The sequence below is a fragment of the Etheostoma spectabile genome, chromosome 12 (genome assembly GCF_008692095.1).
Source record: "Etheostoma spectabile isolate EspeVRDwgs_2016 chromosome 12, UIUC_Espe_1.0, whole genome shotgun sequence".
Lineage (NCBI taxonomy): Eukaryota > Metazoa > Chordata > Actinopteri > Perciformes > Percidae > Etheostoma > Etheostoma spectabile.
Genome location: NC_045744.1, coordinates 12,950,618 through 12,968,684, shown reverse-complemented (window position 1 = coordinate 12,968,684; position 18,067 = coordinate 12,950,618). Strand labels below are relative to the sequence as shown.

Below are 18,067 nucleotides of genomic sequence, written 5' to 3'. Positions count from 1 at the left end.
TTATGTTTATGCACCTATGCTTATGTGTTTATGCACTCTTGTATGTTTTTATGCCATCAATCCGCCCGGGTGAGACTGCAGATGAAAACTAGTCTGTATGGTTCAAGTGCTCATGTGTATAGATATGCATTGCCCCTTCCTCAATAAATAAACACACAAACAAACTTTAAAGATTCAGATTATTATTTCAAAATTTAATTTAACTAAGAATTTATGATATATAATTACATATTAAGATACCTTTCAGTAAAGTCATTGAAATAAGTTCCTTTGCTATCTGAAACATTAAAGTGACATTTACATATTAATGCATCATCAATTATAATTTAGTAATTTAGTGTTTTTTCCTGAAATGAGCTATTCTGCATAATGAGTACAGGTTAAGTATATTTTGAATCTAATACACTTTTACTTAAGAAAGCTTTTAAATGCATAACTGTCACTTGTAACATATGTGGTATGCCCCTGTTATTGCCTAATGTTGTTCACCTGTTTCCCAGCCCATGTGTCACCTGCCTTGTGTTTCCTCGTTACCCTATGTATTTAGTCTTTATCTCCCCCTTGTTGTTCGTCAGATCATTTTTTGTGTTTGTGGTAATTTCCCTGTGTCAGCGTCCTGTGTGTTTCTCTGCCTGTTTCCTCCTCATTTTTCCCTCGGCCCCAGTTCATATTGTTTCTTTGTTTTTTGACCGACTGTTTCTGTTTTTCTGGATTTTTGTGACAAACAAATCTCAAGCAGCAAAACTTCAGCCTGCTCTCTCTGCATTTGGGTCCACCATTCCCGGCACGTCATTACTACCACTACTACTACTACTAATAATAATAAAGAATCTTAAAGATGTAAAATACATTTATAAGTTTAACTGCTTCCATAGGAAATAATTGTTTTGTTTGTTTTTATATATTACAGCATAGTTTAGTAACATAATAGATTTGCTAATATGAAATTTAGCAAAAATATGTATTAAGTTGACAAAATCTTTCATAATCAAACAGCACATGCTCAAATGCCAAAAGTAATTCAGGAACGCTATGATCAACACTTTGTTTTATGTAGCTTGTCTGAGGCAGATCCGGTTTGTCAGAGCATCAGTGTGTGCAAGATAGTCACCTGGAGAGACATGTAGATGCATCCTGCCACCTTGTGGTGGAGGTTTAGTTCTGCATGAGGCCATGAAGCCATGCCGTGCAGCTTCTCCAAAGTTGTTGCACAATATTTGTAGATTTGGTTAAAAACACATTTGTTTATTGATAAACTGGTCGTGGGTGGCACTTAAATGACATGGAAACTAATTATTCAGATTATTTTTGTTTTCTAATTTTAATACAATTCTCCAAATATATTTTCTGTGGAGGAACTGATTTGTAAGTGAAATCAACGCCAGGAAACTAACAGATAAAGTTGTTTCCCCTACTGGGTGGATTGGTTCTTGATCACCAGGCTGAACGGTAACATTTAGATGACTTCAGTTAACACCTGTGCGTAAAGTTTACTAAGCAAACGCCCACGTGTAAGTCTTGTGTAACAGCCACGGCGATGCATGGGTTAAATCCTCTTACTAGAAAGTTTGACTTTGCGTAAGAAAATGGGCTGAATTCGATAAATGAGAAGAAAAAAGGCTCCAGCCCTCCTCTCCACTTGTCAGTCCCCTGAGAACTGATATGTTGTTCTGTGTAAGAGCTGGAACTGAGAGTTCACTCCTGCTTTTCGTCCACTTTCCACTAAGCAACATCTGTGAGCGCAATTCATGTCTCTGATTTATCATTGACTTACAGAAGGGATTTTTTGTCTAGTTTGATTGCCATGGCAAAATGGTCACTCTTCTTTTTATACCTTTTCCATGGACAACTTCCCCTCATCTTTGGGCAGCAGCAGCGCACAGCTGGGCCCTGGCGGCGTCAGATTCAGTGGGAGAACAACGGGCAGGTTTATAGTTTAATGAGCACTGGGTCAGAGTACCATGTTCCGGTTCGGTCCAGAAGCCAGTCGAGGGTTTATGTTGGCGGCAGGAGGGATGGCACCAGGAGCCAAATGCCGGGAGCGCAAAGAGGAACGACGCTTGTAAGACCCAGACAGGCTGAATCCAGACAGTTCAGGACTGATCACGGTGTAGAGCCAGGATCTACTGCGTTAGGACGCGATATTAGACGGTATGCGCCTTTTACCGGTCGTGCATCAGGGGCCAGGCAGCAGCCACACGGAGCAGAAGCTGCAGGTTATCTAGGAGCACAACACTTTAACCCTATACACACCAACACCATCAACGCCTCTGCATCAGGGAGGTTTGCCGATTCTCCAGGCAGTATACAACGTGTCAGTATGGATGCCACTGCACTGCACAACAGAGGAGGAGAACCAGGGCCCGGTGCGCAATACCAACTGTTACGCGCGGTGCCAGAGGCGATGACTGTCTCCAGGCAACACGCGCAGACAGATCAATCCGTCTCAGCACATCCCACAGCTCTGGAAAGGGAATCTGAGGCTCGTGCTCCATCCTTTGCACGTAGTGAGGATGGTTCAAACGAGGCAAACGGTAATGGAGAAGACATGATTAACGACGACCCTCGAAACCCGTTAAAAAACCACAGGAATTCTGTTTTTTACAACTCGTATCCCACAAGAGGCAGGTCAGTGGCCCGCACACGCCGTCCGCCTGGCACTGGATATGGAACAAGATATTTCCAAAATGGTAAGTGTATGCACTAATGACACGGAGTGAATAAGGCCTTCTTAGTTTGCATTTTAAATAAGCTTGTTTCATGAACATGAAAACATGAAATATGTAAAAAACTGAATGACGGAAAAGGAAAACGTCTAATTTGGGATCCCAGACTGATTTCTCAGGAATGTAAAAGACCTTGAATTTTGCCAACAAACAGCTGCTTTCATATTCAGCATGGATAGCCTATTTCAGTAAATTATTCTGAGCACACATAAACTGGCAACATTAAGATCTCAGCATATCAAAACAACTTGGATTGTTCCTTTTAATCACCTCTCCCAGGACTGCCAGACCTTGTGCCAGACCCATATGCCATCCAAGCAGGTGCATATGTCCAGCGCATGCAGATGTTCGCGCTCCGCTGTGCAGCTGAGGAGAACTGTCTAGCCAGGTAATCTGAGGTGCCAAAAGGGATTCACTTCCTCAGCACATAGACATTGAAGCAGACACACACATACACACACACACACACACACACACACACACACACACCCCACTCACTCACACACACACACTCAACACACAGGTATTTCCTTTGTTTTGACTGCTCATTGAAGGTTAATTTGACTTCTTTTGGCATAACTTTTGGTTCTTCCAAAATAACTTTCAGTAATGTCTGTATACATTGACAATGTGGCAGGAATACGGTTCTGTTGGAGTTACAAAAACTGTGTGATCTTATAATGGAGCAGTGATTCTCCAACATGATGTCCTGCCAAGACATAAATGTTCTGGGTTGGTTTTCCCTAAAGCATTAAGCACAATGGAACAAACCCATTGCTCTCTGAAAACTACCCCCCGGGATATCTGCACGTAACACTTTGCAACGTAGCTTATGCCTGTTTCCCCTGTGATCCATCCAAGGTCAGCTTACGGACCTTCTGTGAGGGATATTGACTTCAGAGTCCTCCTGCGATTCCCCCAAAAAGTGAAAAACCAAGGCACCACTGACTTCCTTCCTGTCAAGCCGAGATACCAGTGGGACTGGCACAGCTGTCACCAGTAAGTTTATTCAGCCTAAAAGTGAAATGACCTTACTCTGGTAAAGCTCTGGTAAAAACATTAAACTCTCTGAATTCACAAAATAAGTTTGGGTTTAAAGGCATCCCTGAACCACGTTTGGGCCATGGCACAAGTGAGAAACTCTTATTCTTTTCCAATCTATTCTGTTTTACCCCCTCAGACACTACCACAGCATGGATGCCTTCAGTAACTACGACTTGCTGGATATCGTCAGTGGACGTAAAGTGGCCGAGGGACACAAGGCTAGTTTTTGCCTGGAGGACACGGGCTGTGAACCCGGATTCCGGCGGCGCTACGCCTGTACATCTCATACACAGGTAGTATAAACGTATACAGTATTTAAAGTAAATGTTGTGTAACCTTTAATTAATTAGGTAGTCTCACTGAGATCAAGACTTGAGAAAACTAGGAGAGAGGAATCATAAACAATCACAGATACATCTATATGTACATAGTTAAAAGTTACTTGATTATATTGTACAATGTCTTGGAAGTCAGTCCACCCAAGTTTAGTATTTACCTGTGGGGTATCTAGCCTTGATCCAGACTCACTTCTGAATAGAGACATTTCAAGCACTGAGCAGCTCACAAAATACATTGCAGGAAGAATATTCAAAATACAAATATTCCAGATATATACCAGATAGTAGGAAAACTATGAAGGGAGGAAATGAATGAATCTCTCTGAGTGATTAAAAAATAAAGTCAACTTTGATTGGGTTTGTTTTGTATTTATTGGAAGACTTATGTCTTGGTCAGAATGAGTCATTGTTACTGTGTGTTACTGTTTTTTACACCTTATATGTTTGACGGTGTACACAGACATATCCAGGTCCCGGGAGATGGCCATGTAGAACAGGGCAGTGACTTTTGTTTGGAGTTTTTTGCAAATCCTCCAAATCCAACTCTGAGAAATGTTTTTCTTACTAAAACTCCAGTGTACGCCAATAAAATAAGAAAACATCCTGAAGAAATGGGAATATTTATTATATCTGTTGTCTGGGTTCTGTGATTCTGGCTTTGCACTGCGTAGTGCTGGTTACCTGTAACAGTTTTGCTTCCAAAGAACTGTTTGTATAACTAAAACTCAAATCTGCTTTATTTGCAGCATTTGTAGGAAAAAAGTAGTCAAAGTCATATGAAGAGCCCGAGCAAAGCTTTACACCACACTGAGAGGGGTGTTTGGGTTGTTTTTTTTAGGGACTGAGTCCAGGATGCCATGACCTGTACGCTGCCAACATCGATTGTCAGTGGATTGACATCACTGACGTACCTCCTGGAAATTATATCTTGAAGGTAACACATGTCACATCAACTTTATAACTGTTTTATTTTTTGCAATATTTACTAACCTGCCTGCAGAGCTGCCAAAACATTTTTTATTTCTGATGACTTTCAGGTTACTGTCAATCCCAATTTCCACGTCCTGGAGTCAGACTTCACTAACAACGTTGTGAGATGTGATATCACATACACAGGAATTTATGTTCAGACACGCAACTGTCGAGTATCAAGGTACTGTTTGAGTGTTTCTGTTGAACATGAGCGCTGCATGTGACATATTCTTTATCTAGTTAAACTCAGAATGTCTACACAATAGAAAATATATGAGAAGAAGGGGCAAAACGGTCAGATTACATTTGAGAGATGCTGTATCAAGTCTTGTGTGTTTACAATTTGGATGTATGTATTTTAATGTCTCTTTTTTCCCTTTTCAGAGTGTGAAATCTTCCTTTTCAAGTATTCTGTAGATGTGTTGCAGCAAACATCTCTCCCTGTACTGTGCAACAACAAAAATGACTTGATGACTAACAAAGTGCAATTGGTGCTAGTTTTTAATTGTAACTGCCATAGATTTGTGTTGCATTTACTGTAAATAAATGCAGAGATTTAAATAAATTTGGACATCAGCCTGGTGAGATTCTCAGATTTTCTTGGTTTTTGTTATGCCTTAATTCATAACAAAGATATATCTTTCTTTTTTTGCCTTAATGAATACAAGTGATGTTCACAAACATTTATTGCTGGAATGCTGGTTTTGCTTAGAATGTGTTTTGTTTGTTGTCTCTGTCTTGTTTTTCTGCTTTGTGTTATTGTTTAAGTGCAGATGATTTGCTTTTACAGTTTTATTTAAAGGACAAGATATTCTATATTTTTGTTATTGTCAACCAATCTCGTTAATTGTTTTTAAAGACAATTATTTGCTAAACCAGCTGGGCACTGTAGTTTTTAGCAAAAGTTACTCAAATTAGTACTCAAATAGTGCATTTCTTCTGGACTATTTCCAGGTGTGACAATTAGTATTTATGGTAACAGGACGGTAACTTGTTCATACTATTTGGTCTTTTCATGGGATGTGTTGAAAGATAAGAAAAATACAAATGATCACTTAGTCTTAAATCACTTTGTGGTCACATTAGCAAACTTTAAATATCTCATTTTATGTTAAATAGTAAGGGTAGTATGTCAAATGATGTCATTCTGAATGTGCATGTGTATAACTGAGTGAATGAAAAGTGGGAAACTTTAATGTAAAACTGTTAATATTGCCAAAACATTGTTGAAAACCTTATTATATTCTGTTGGCATGTTGGATTTAATGCAATAAAGATGTGAGGAGGAGTGAGGACTTTATTACTATAACTATTCTTTCTTTTTCTAAAATGTCAGAACATCAAATTGTTCCAGTGTATCTATTCATCTTTTCTGGATTGTAGCTGTGTGTCCATGTTTTATTACAAAAATGCCAAGGACCAGAAGGAGATCAGATTTTTCAGTTTTAAATCCAGCGAATCCAAAGAGGATAAAAGCAGCAATTGTTCATGTTCAAATATCCCAGCGCTGTGCAGGACTGAATTTGTCCTCTTTCTGTTGAATGGAGGAGCTTTACTTTGAGTGATGCGTGCAGATCATGGCCTCAGAGACAAACAGGCCTGCAGCCAGACGCTGGTGGCATGTTTGCTGACAGGCCTCTGTGAAGACACAAGCCGCAGGATCTTATACATCCATGCCAAATCTACTACAACACAGCCGGAGCACCATGAATGGAGGCCTTTTCTCAATCTCTCCTCCTCTGTGCATGTAAAAAGAAGTGTCTCTTCCAGCTGCCGCTACACTTCTTCTTGGCCCAGAATTCATTGCATCATGATTCACGTCCATTGGGGATTGTCTAAGACGGCCGTGGTTTAATAGCACTGGGATATTTTGTCTGAGTGGGAGGATTGACACAACCCACCAGAGAATATCTCCAGCAAGTCATTCAAATTATGTTTTTACCAAGAACAAATGTGTTTTTGCAGCAATCACTACACTGTTTCAAACAGCAAAAGAATGTCAAGAGAAACACCAAACCTCCATAGATTATATTCACTCTGGAGTGGGCAGTGCTTCACCTGATTCAAAGATGTTTTTACCTCCAACAAATCACTCTCTTTATATATTATGAAGCAGATTTGAGTGATGGACTGGAAAACATGCATGCTCCAGACAATGTTTGCACTGTTAAATGCACAGATGTTGGATATTTACAATGACACAGAGCTCAGTCTCAGCTCAGAAGGCAGTGAACCGGGACGATGAAGCGCAATTGAAATGGTTTATGTTGGAAGTCACCAAGGTGCTTCCCTGCCAGAGTAGATTGTCTGTGTTTTTGAAAGTGTCTGGAAAATACCCCCGTCTCCCATTGAGTAGACTCCATTCTTGTCTGTCTGGGAATTTTCAGGACAATATTTACAGACAGTGACTATTTCTAAGGATCGCTGTAGGGGAGGGTTATATCTGAAAGTCTGATCTGAACAAAGTTAACAGGAGTCTACAGCCATGCTAGCATCTCTGTGAGGACGATGTTAATGCTGATGTTAAACATGCTAACATTCGCAAATTAGCGTTAAACACAAAGTATAGCCAGGACTGATGGGAATGTTATTTGTTTGCAGGTATTTGGTCATCAACCAAAATATTGCACAAATTAAAACTTGGACCTGATGGTAGCTCTAGATAAAAAGTATAAAATCACCATTAATATTTGTACCACATTTCTTGGCCATCCATCCAATACAAGACGTTTTACTGAAAAACACAAAATGCCTACCTCATGGTGAGACTAGAAGAAAAATCAATGGTACATTAACTTCTTGGGACCATGAATGTCTGTACAAAATTGATAAGCAATCTATCAAACACTTGTTGAGATTTTTCCGTCTGGACCAAAGTGGTGGACCGAATGACAGACTGATAGACAGACAGACAGACTGACTGACTGACTGACAGACAGACAGACAGACAGACAGACAGACAGACAGACAGACAGACAGACAGACAAAGTGCCATCCATGGTCTCCCACTTGATTTATACCAACCAAGATCTTCCATTAAACTCTGAATGGTATAGAGAAGTGTAGCCAAAGCCAGAAGACCCAGGTAAAGAAGATTGCTGTTGTCTTTTCATCTCTGCTCAGTTCTTGATAAAAACAGTACAAAATCACTGGTTCTGGAGGATTTCTTTGTTTGTTTTGTCATTTGGCATTAGTCTTATGATTTCTATTACTTTTCAGTCTCTTAAAATAGTTTTCTTACTCACTTATAACATTGGCAGCTCCAGAGCCAATACAAATTCAAGGGATGTTGAGCTTTAAGCTGTTCTAACAAGATGATCAGGTGATGAGAGATTGGCTAAATGTGTTCCTTTAGAACTCAGCTGGTCTCCTCCTTTTTGGACCAGCATGTCATTTTAAACATGTCATGCTGTAGAGAAGACAGTGACTGTTTGCTCAGCTGTGGAGCTTCACACCAACATCTGGGCAGAGTCTCTTGTTAGTCTTACACAAGCACAGAACAGCATTGGCAAAAGCCGAAAAAAGGCAGGCTGGCACTCTCTCATTTGGCCCGACAAACACATCTGCCTGCAGCCTACACTGACCATACTATGGAAAGGAGACACATTTTCAGAATGCATCTGCACGTAGGTGGGCAGTGTTTGGAGCGGTTACTAAGGCCAGGGTTTGGTATTTGCAGGTCACAATTCAACAAAGCAGGGCCATGTGAGAGCCGGCGGGCGACGTAACCGAGGAACATGCTCAGCCTAAAAAGAGAGTCTTGGCCGGTTGGTTTAGGCACAGAGCAGGGAAATTCCTCAGCAGTCCTGTCATCCCGTCAAGATTAAGAACAGTGCTGAGGTCAGCCGTAGACTTGCGAGGGCGTGTAGGGCAGATATACTGGGTTGCTTCCTCACTCGGGGGTCACTTACACAACCAGTATACCCAGTGTCATAAATTTAGAGATTGAAAACTACAATGTGCGCTGAAACAAAGCACAGAGAAGTCATCTAAGTGGGACTGGTGATGAATTATGTTTCTTTCAAGCTGGGTGGTATTATGGCTTGGGTGGTATTGGAAGGATGACTCAGAGGATTTATTATTCTTTTTTCATCCACTGTACTGTCTGTCTGGTGTTATCTCTCACTTCAAACACACACAACTGTTTTGCTTTAAATACCTGAAGGAAGCCTTTAGACATTATTGGAAATATTTCTCATTATCTGGCATCAAACACTGTGAAGCAAAGATTTTAATCAAATAGAACTGTTTGATTGACTTTTGAAAATGTAATGTTGACTACAGAAATAAAACCCCAGCCCCCTGCTAGTATTTATCCTGTTGTCTGCTATGTTGCCCCTGCTCCATCCTGTTCTGCAATAACCCTTTCTCCATCACCTGACCTTCCCCCGCCCACATACTCACCTGCGTCACGTTTCCCCAATCAGCTTTGCAGTATACCGGACCATCTCCACTTATTCCCTGCCAGATTGTCAGTGTTGCTCATGCCATTGCTTCCAGCCATCTGAACTTGAACTTTAGCCATATATCTGAGGCCTTTCCCATTTCCTAAATTTGTATCTCATCCTCGATATTCCGGCTTGATTCTTTTACCTCTTCCTGGATTTTGACCTGTTTCCTGTTCCTGAGCTTCTCACCAGCCGTACCTATTCTGAATTCGTTTGAATTTTCGGACTACCTTCCTGTTGCCAACCTGTAAACCTTCTCCTGACCTTTCCTTAGGTAAACTTCCCTTGATTCTGGCTGCAACACATGTTATACTTTAAAACAAAAAATAATAGAAAAAAGTACCAACACGCAATTCAGGAATTTTTGATGCCAGTGTTATAACATTTTTTAAATTTTTTAAATATATATGTATATGTATGTATGTATGTATGTATATATATATATATATATATATTATATATATATATATATATATATGTGAATGTACATGTATATGTATGTATGTGTACAGTATATATATGTGTATATATGAATGTATGTATATATGTGTATACATATATATGTATACTGTATGTATGCGTGTGTATATATATGTGTGTATATGTATATATATATCGATATATGTAGAGATATATACGCTGTGTGTAGATTGCGCTTCTGACCAAAAACCCCAAAACATGAGTGAAACTTGAACCCAAAGAGGGCAGTGAACATTGCTTCTCAGTATGGTGTTAAATTGCTCTTTATTACATGTGCTAATGCTTTCTGGTCAACAAACGTAATTTAGTCACTATTTCTAAACTATCTCAAACATAGTAAAACAGGCATGTTATTTGGGATCAGGCTGTAGCCTCTAAGGTGGCAGTTGTTCAGCCTGCTATTGTTTTCCATCCATAATCTTAACCAACCAGGAATCAATACTCCACTGGACAGACATCCAACACTTGTGGTATTAAGGGCATCCTTCTCATGTATTGTTTTTGGGTAGATGAGACAAACAGGAGGTGGCAGTACTAAGAGTTGGTGTTGCTCTTGGTCTGAATCTCTGTCTGAAATTCCAGAGTCACTCCAGTATTTACAAAGCTGGCACAGCCAACGGCTCAGCCGGTGTACCTTCTGTCTGACAAGATTCATAGAAGGGGTATGCAGAAAGGCTCAGTTTTGGACAGCAGGCCAAGACATGGCCTTTCTCAAAGTCTATTATCCTTTAGGTGAAGCGGACATTATCAAGATCCAGGCCTGCAGACCTTAAAGTAATCACTCTGAGGATTGATGGTTGTTTTATGATTTCAACTTGGTATTTATACAGCGTTCTGAACAAGATATTTTTTTTAAAAGTAAGTTAGAATAGTTGAAAGGAAAGGTCTTTTAAAGACCATGCTTTTATCCCACTGCTAAAATAAACTTTATCTGGAATATGGAAATTATTCTGACATAGTTCATGATTAAGCTATGAAAATATTTAGTCTTTGCCCTTGCAAAAAAAAGCAGAATTTGTCAGTCCAGCAAGTCACTTAGGGCAGTTATTAAGCTTAAATGACACCCATCTGGTTCCAGCTTCTCAAATGTGAGGATGTAGGCCTCCTGCTTTTCTGTGTTTATTAACATGTTAAAGTGAATATTTTTGGGCAAGTCTGTAGCCATATATTAGGAATACTGAGGTCAAAGAGTCCAAATTGTCCCGCAGTGCATCAACTTCTCAAACTTTTGACCACCTTCCAAAAGTCTGTAAAACTGTCTTCCCACATTTGTTTTACATTAATACAACTGTTAATATGTTGATATTGAGCAAATTCTGGTTATGTTTTTTTTTACTGACTACTCTCAATTACCGTGGGAGCACAATCAACTATGAGTCATGAGTGTTTTCCGTCTCTTTCTCCTACATGCTACAGTAGAGCCATACAACAGTCAACCGTCTTCTCCGTACTCTGGCCAACATCCTGGAATGTTATGTGACCATCACATACATTCTTCTACGTACGTACTTCTGTAATGCCGATGAAGCTCCAACGTTTGGTGCTTTCTGGGTGGGCACGGCAGGTAGTAGGCTATGTCAAAATTTAGATTTCTCCACCTGTTTCAGATGTGTGCATGGAACTATAGAGCCCCGGCTTTAGTAGACCATATAAAGAGTATGGAAGGTGGTGTCTTTTTTTAGCCTTTCCAAAACCAAAAACACAAGAACAAAATCAAATTATAGATTAACCTGTGTTTCTGCCCTAATGTGAGCTGCAGTACGTACATCGGAGTTTACAATCAACAGTGTCAAGGTAACGTTGTCAGGGGCCTTCTCCTTATTTTGAGGTTGTTTGGAAGGTTACACTCTATGCAAGTCCAGCCAACCTCATCACTGTCTCAGTCAGCTTTGAGGGTGGGTTTATTATAGTAAACACAACAATATGAATGTATTGTGTCTGATTTGGTTTGAAAGGTTTTAACGCAAAAAAACGTCTGTTTTTTCCTTTTCCCGTTTGGTCCTTGGTTTGAAAAAAGGTCTTTTGTATTACCTTTAGCAGACATGTTGGTAAGTTCAATATTCACTCTCTTTTAGTTCCAGTTTTTGGTCTCCGCCAACTCCTAAAATGTGTCTCTTTAGGTGCCGAATGCTCCACTTTGTTCACCAGCAAGTCACTAACTGAGAGCGCTGAGAGTGAACCCTGATAGTAAATCTACAGCTTTAATTGTTTAGTTAACCAATTGCTGCAACTCACCATAAAGTTCCGCAAAGCCAAACGGAGCTCCAAATTCAGGTAATAATTCTGAGTGGGTGATTATGAGCGTCCCCCTTTTTATAAAAAATATATGTTATAGCTACTTTAAAATGTGTGGTTCATGTTTTGAACAAATTTGCTGAAAACATCGCAAAGCTGGAGACAGCATTTTCATTCAACTCATGGGGCATAAAAGAATGTAAGTTTAATTGGAAAATGATTGCTTGTTTAGCAATCTTGATATATTTTGCCTGTAACAGTAGTCATTTGTCAGACTTAAATTTTTATGGTTGCTGCTTAGTAATGACGTGCTTATGTCCAGCTCTGTCTGAAATAAACAACCAATTGTGTCAAAGATTACCCTACTATGAATTTCAAGAGGTAAATCTGTGAGTGTCATCAAACTGCATACCTACAGTTACCGGTTTGCATGTGTAATCCTCCATCAATCACCATAGCACTCCATCAGTGATACACACACCGAAAAAGAGACAGAAAGTAATGGATGTTTTGTATTAGGATGGGAAAGCGGTGTGCTCTGATAGCAGCAGAAGCTTGTAAGAGTAGAGTGGTGAAAATCTCAGACAAGATTTAAACAAACAGAGACACAGACCCTGGCTTGGCTGGCCTGAGACACCCTGACAGAATAGGGCCATGAAAGATTACACACTGCCATCTCCAGATCAGCCCCAGAAGTATTTCCACAATGTCTACCATTTAGGATACGTTTAACAGACTCATTGAACACATAAATACTTTCCCAGATTCAGGGGCAATAAAATGCTGGCATCAATTCATTTATTTATTATTTAAATGTGGGGCATTCAACGGTCAATGTAACACCTCTCAGGCTGTGTTCACACCAGACGCCAAGCAAACTTTCATCACGGGATCACATTGGGATCATTTGTTTATTTGCTAAAATAACTACATCACGAAACTTGTAAAAGTCTGAAATCATGCTTTGTCAGGTTAAGTAGTATGCATACTGGTGTAAGCTGCCTGAAAATCTATTTATTTGCAATATAAAATAGTATCAAATAAATTAAGGTTAAAAGATATTGATGGTTGTTGAGCAGCAGTTCACAGTTTATCCTTGTCATTATTTGCCACTACCTCACCAGAAACAGTAAAAGAATGAATTCTCAGAGAGGTTTGACTGCTACTCCGCCATGCTTCTGTGCTCGTGTGACATACAGTTGCAGGTTGACCCTTTGGGGGAGGGTTTTCCCTTTGGAAATATCCCCACCTTCAGGCCATACTCTGTTTCCACCGACTGACAGCTTGTCTCTGTGGCATCAGCTCCTGCTGGAATCAGAAAAGAGGGTACAAAAAAATTAAATTCTGAACTCAGTGAGCTCAGACTCATTAAAACTGTGCTTTTTAAGGCTTTTCTTGTAGCGTCATTCATTGATTGGGAGCCAGAGAAAGAGTGTTCATCTGTAATGAAAGTGAAGCACTGTGTGTGTCCTTGTCAGGTGGAGGGGCACTGTAAACAAGATTGTATCAACGTTTTACTGTGGCAAGAGGTGTGTGTGTGTGCGTGTGCGTGTGCGTGTGCGTGTGCGTGTGCGTGTCAAAAAATCTGTTGTGCTAGCCATTTTAACATCAAACTTGCTCTGGGTGACTAATTCAGATGATTCAGGCCTTTTATAATGTCATCTGCATCAGTGCTTTGAAAGACTTTGAAAGTGAAAAGAAGGGGCAGTGTTGAACAGAAAAGCTACATTACACTTACAACTAATTAAACTCTTGTCTAACTATATAAATGAAAGTGAAAGCACATGCACATTTTGACCTGTTTCTCTGGCTGCCAGCCTCATCCTGAAGCTTGAAGCGCATCTCCCTTCAGAATAGTGTGAGGAGCTGCTTTTCTGTGCAGCGGTGCCTATGTTTATATGGACGTCCCAAATATACCAAGAGTTTGCCTCACTCCATTTTGGCATGTGGCCAGGGGGTTTTATGATTAAAACCAGATTGTGCTTGCCCAATTCAGAGGCCAGAAAAATAGATTGCAGTTACACATACTCTGCACAAGAGGGAAGTACAGAAACATGCACATCAGTCTCTGCAGCATCTGTAAAGGTGGAATTTTTGAAGGAACTACATGCATCTGCTGTTTAATTTTCCCCATCTGCTGGAGGGACTTTTTCACAGATGTCATCTTGTTGTGAAGTCTGCTCCTAGTTCACAGTCAGTAATTATACATCTGACTGTGGCACAAGAAGAAAGCTTTAGTTCCTCATCAACCCCTAACAGTAAATCAAGCCAATTCTGAGTCAGAGCTATGATCATCCTGTAAATATGACGCCTCTTTTGTGTCACATGATTGGAGTCAAGTGGCTGAGGGGTCTCCTGCCAACTCTCAGTTCCCAAGTTATGACTAAGATACACTGCAAAAAAGTAAAGTTTTGTAACAGCAAAACGTTATTGTTCTTTTTGCTTTTAGATATAAGTGATTGAAGTGAGAAAAATTAGAATCCAAAGAACTTTAAAGTTTTTGGAGTGTTATTTTAAAATGTGTAAAAAAACAGTGGTTTGTCTTGTTTTACAAGATCAGATATTCCTCACATCTACTCAAAGAAGTTTCATTTTACATCAGCAAGGGACATTTTTACCCTGATGGCTGATTTGGACCACACAAGCGTCACACAAATACAAATTTCTCATTTCACTTGCCAAGACAGACACATTTTGCAGTGTAGTGAAGGCTGGGAACTCATGTGACATCAACAAAAGCAGAAACATTACGCCCCCTCGGCCGCCGCCCACACACAGACATCAGACACGAACATAAACCCTTTTTTGTAACAGGGAGGAACACAGCAATTCATTTACTGACTTTGAAAACTACGCTGCCAGTAAACACGGCAAACGTCATCAGCTGAGAGCGCTGATGGAAACGTTAACACTATAAAATAAGAGGGGAAAAATAAGTCCTCTTGTATCTGAAATTACCATGAGTTGTTCCCCTGCTTGGTCCCACTCTGACCTCCACTCACTGCAGCAGGGTCTCATGTTTCAGGCCCCCATAGCACTGGGGCAGACCACCCCCCCTCTTTCACACCATACTGGTGCTCTGGCAGCCTCTTCCCGAGTAGGCAGGGGTCCTCACAGGCCTGGGAGGCGGGTATTGGCCCTTCCCACAGCGTCCGTTTTGAGGGTACAGAGGAGGCTTCTGAGTCTTTGAATTGGAGGTGCTGTTACCAATAATGACTTTAGGGTCTAGGCTCTGTGGGTGGGGCTCAGGATGAGTTTGGCCAATGTGGTTGGTGTCTCTGGGGGGAGAGAAGTGAGGCGGGTGGCCATTTACACCTGGCCTTTCGTGGTTGATGTCCTTGCTGTGGCTGGGTGGAGTGAAGCGGCTGGTTTTGACAACCGATGCCATGTGAACAGGGGAGGGAGAGTTAGTTCTTAAGATGATGCGTTCTTTGTCAATGTGTTGTAACGCCGGGACTGGAGCAGGCTTGTGATTGGGCAGTGGTGCCAGCCTGAGGTCACCTGGATGAGTTGAGCCATGAAAGTTACTGGACGACCCCTGAGCGATGCAGGGTACCTCCTCGCTGAGGTCGATTCTGGCTGTGAGACGATCAATCTGCTGGACCACCTAAATGAAGAGAGAACGAAGAGAGTCGGTATTTGTCCAAAATGCAGTGGTGGAAAGAAACTAAGTTCATTTACTTATACAGTACGTGTACTTTACTTGCATATTTCCATTTAATTCCACTTTAATACTATTCCACTGCTATTTAGAAAGAAATATTGTACTTTTTATTCCACTACTACTACTACTATGTCTTTGACAGCTATAGTCATTAAGATTTCACATAAAACATTTGATAAGCTTTTAAAATTCAATGTATTATTAAAAATGAAACCAGGAGTTTCAAACTTTTGGGGCTTATGACCCTTTACAAAATAAAGTGTCTAGTTTAGATAAGGCCTCTTGTTACATTTCAGATGTCTATGCGTTGTTTGCAGTTCCATTAAGGCAACGTTTTTACTATTAGAGAGGTGAACTTTTCAATATTGCACAAAAAGCTCTTTTCTCTCACATTAATCATCTCACAACCCCTCAGATTTATCTTGTGACCCTTTGGAGGGGCCCTGACACCATTGGTTGGAAATAACTCTGGACTAAACCATCTAGCTGCATGTATAAGTAAACACACTGACCTTCCTCAATAGAAACAAATCTGATCATCCATTGATACATCATTATTAACAATTGAATGATGTTGATGATTATCAGTAACAGGTGCCATTTTTCAGGAATTACTTTCATTTCGGACACTCGTATTACTATATTACTGTATTATTTAGCTGATAACATGTATGCACTTTTACATGCACATTGCACCACTGGCAAAGTGTATTTATAACCACATGTTTGTCTCTGACTTTGCTGAAACTGAAGCAATCATCAACAACTCAGGCAAGTCAATCAAATCAAACCTGGTTTATTTTTATGTCTTTTTTGTTGCCAAATGTCTTAATTCAAAATTATGGAGGTTTTTTATTTGTAATGTTGCTTAAGGACAATGTCAGGCCTTGCACAGATGCATTCAGCTGTGAATCAATGCTATTTTACAGCTGCATGCAAAATGGATACTGTAAGAGCAAGGTATAATTTAGTAACAGTCTCAAGCCAGGCTTTTAATGTGATGGCCGGAACGCTGCCAATTTCTGCAGCATTCTGCAAAAGGTCAGTGCAAATCATTCTCAATCACCACTTCGGTAGGAGGTGATGTGTGAGTCACAAACAATGCAGTCAGCATGCACACACACACACAAACTGAAATGCTCTATGGTCACACAGATGCACGTGTGTCAATCTGATCGCAAAAACTTTTTTTTTTGCGAGACATTACAAGGGAATAGGTTGAAACATTTAACAAGTCTTACCATGAAACATTCCCAACTGATTACTTATATTAAGTCAATTGTTTTTGTATTAAGTTTTCTGACATTTTTGTTTAAATACAGTATGCAAATTAGCAAACCTTTGATAAATTTAGGAGAAATCTACCAACGCAGAAAGACAAAATAAAGTAAAACAAATATCTAACAAATATGTTTTTTCCACTAGTCTGAGAGATGACATGGTATGGAAGCAAAATAGCACAAAACCTCACAATTCAAAAAGAATATTTTTGCCTGTAGTGTCTCCCCTTTATCGTTTCAAATGTCACAATATCCAGGGGAGCATCAATAAAAGGCTGGGACTTCTGAAACTAATGCAGACCTTCATCTGTAGACACCTGATGTAAAGAATAAACATCTATAATAACAGACCCTCCTACCTCTTTCATCTCAACGTGAACTTGCTTCAAACCCCCCAACACATCCTCCAGATCTGTCACCACTTGTCTGATTTGATCCCTCACTGAATCCTGCCTCCTCTTCTGCTTCACCACCTCTGAAACCTGGTGCTGGTGATCACTGTTGGTTGTTGATTTTGAGGGCTCCGGACTGGTGATGCCAGAGGGTGGGACACAGAGACCCTTCTGTCGGTTTTGGTTCAACTGATTTTGTGGGACTTCAGTGGAGAAGAAACCTTTGTGAGAGCCACTGCGTCCATTACAGCCCTCCTCTGATCCAGCCTTCAGTCTTCCCCGGTCCTGATGGCTATCTTTTCCTCCCCTCCCTGAAAGAACACAGGCCTTGGTCCACAGTGGCCATTTGGTATGTGAAAATGACCCATATGGGGATTGTGTGGCTCCGCATGATAGTTCTCAGAGGTGCATCCACAACTTTCCTCCTCCTCATCCACGGAGACATACCTGACAGTCTTCCTGTGCCTGTACCCTTGACCTTTGACCTG

The 18,067-nt window shown here is 40.4% G+C and overlaps 1 protein-coding gene and 1 long non-coding RNA gene across 2 annotated transcripts in view; both read left to right on the top strand.

Annotated features, from left to right (window-relative positions):
- Positions 1–18,067, top strand: part of LOC116698725 (uncharacterized) — a 350,926-nt gene that overhangs the window by 33,857 nt on the left and 299,002 nt on the right. The gene's annotated exons all lie outside the window — the stretch shown is intronic.
- loxl5b (lysyl oxidase-like 5b) lies at positions 1,628–6,380 on the top strand. The gene is made up of 7 exons (XM_032530817.1): positions 1,628–2,690; positions 3,006–3,114; positions 3,588–3,725; positions 3,907–4,063; positions 4,947–5,042; positions 5,146–5,261; positions 5,465–6,380. The coding sequence occupies exons 1-7, from the start codon at positions 1,805–1,807 to the stop codon at positions 5,469–5,471; spliced, it is 1,509 nt and encodes a 502-aa protein (XP_032386708.1). The 5' UTR covers positions 1,628–1,804; the 3' UTR covers positions 5,472–6,380.

What these genes read in the sequence shown, in the direction of transcription:
- loxl5b (XM_032530817.1), top strand. Translation starts at nt 1,805, where the DNA reads ATGGCAAAATGGTCACTCTTCTTTTTATACCTTTTCCATGGACAACTT. An exon ending in GACTGGCACAGCTGTCACCA is followed by an intron (nt 3,726 to 3,906) that starts GTAAGTTTATTC and finishes TTACCCCCTCAG; the next exon opens with ACACTACCACAGCATGGATG. An exon ending in CCTGTACATCTCATACACAG is followed by an intron (nt 4,064 to 4,946) that starts GTAGTATAAACG and finishes TGTTTTTTTTAG; the next exon opens with GGACTGAGTCCAGGATGCCA.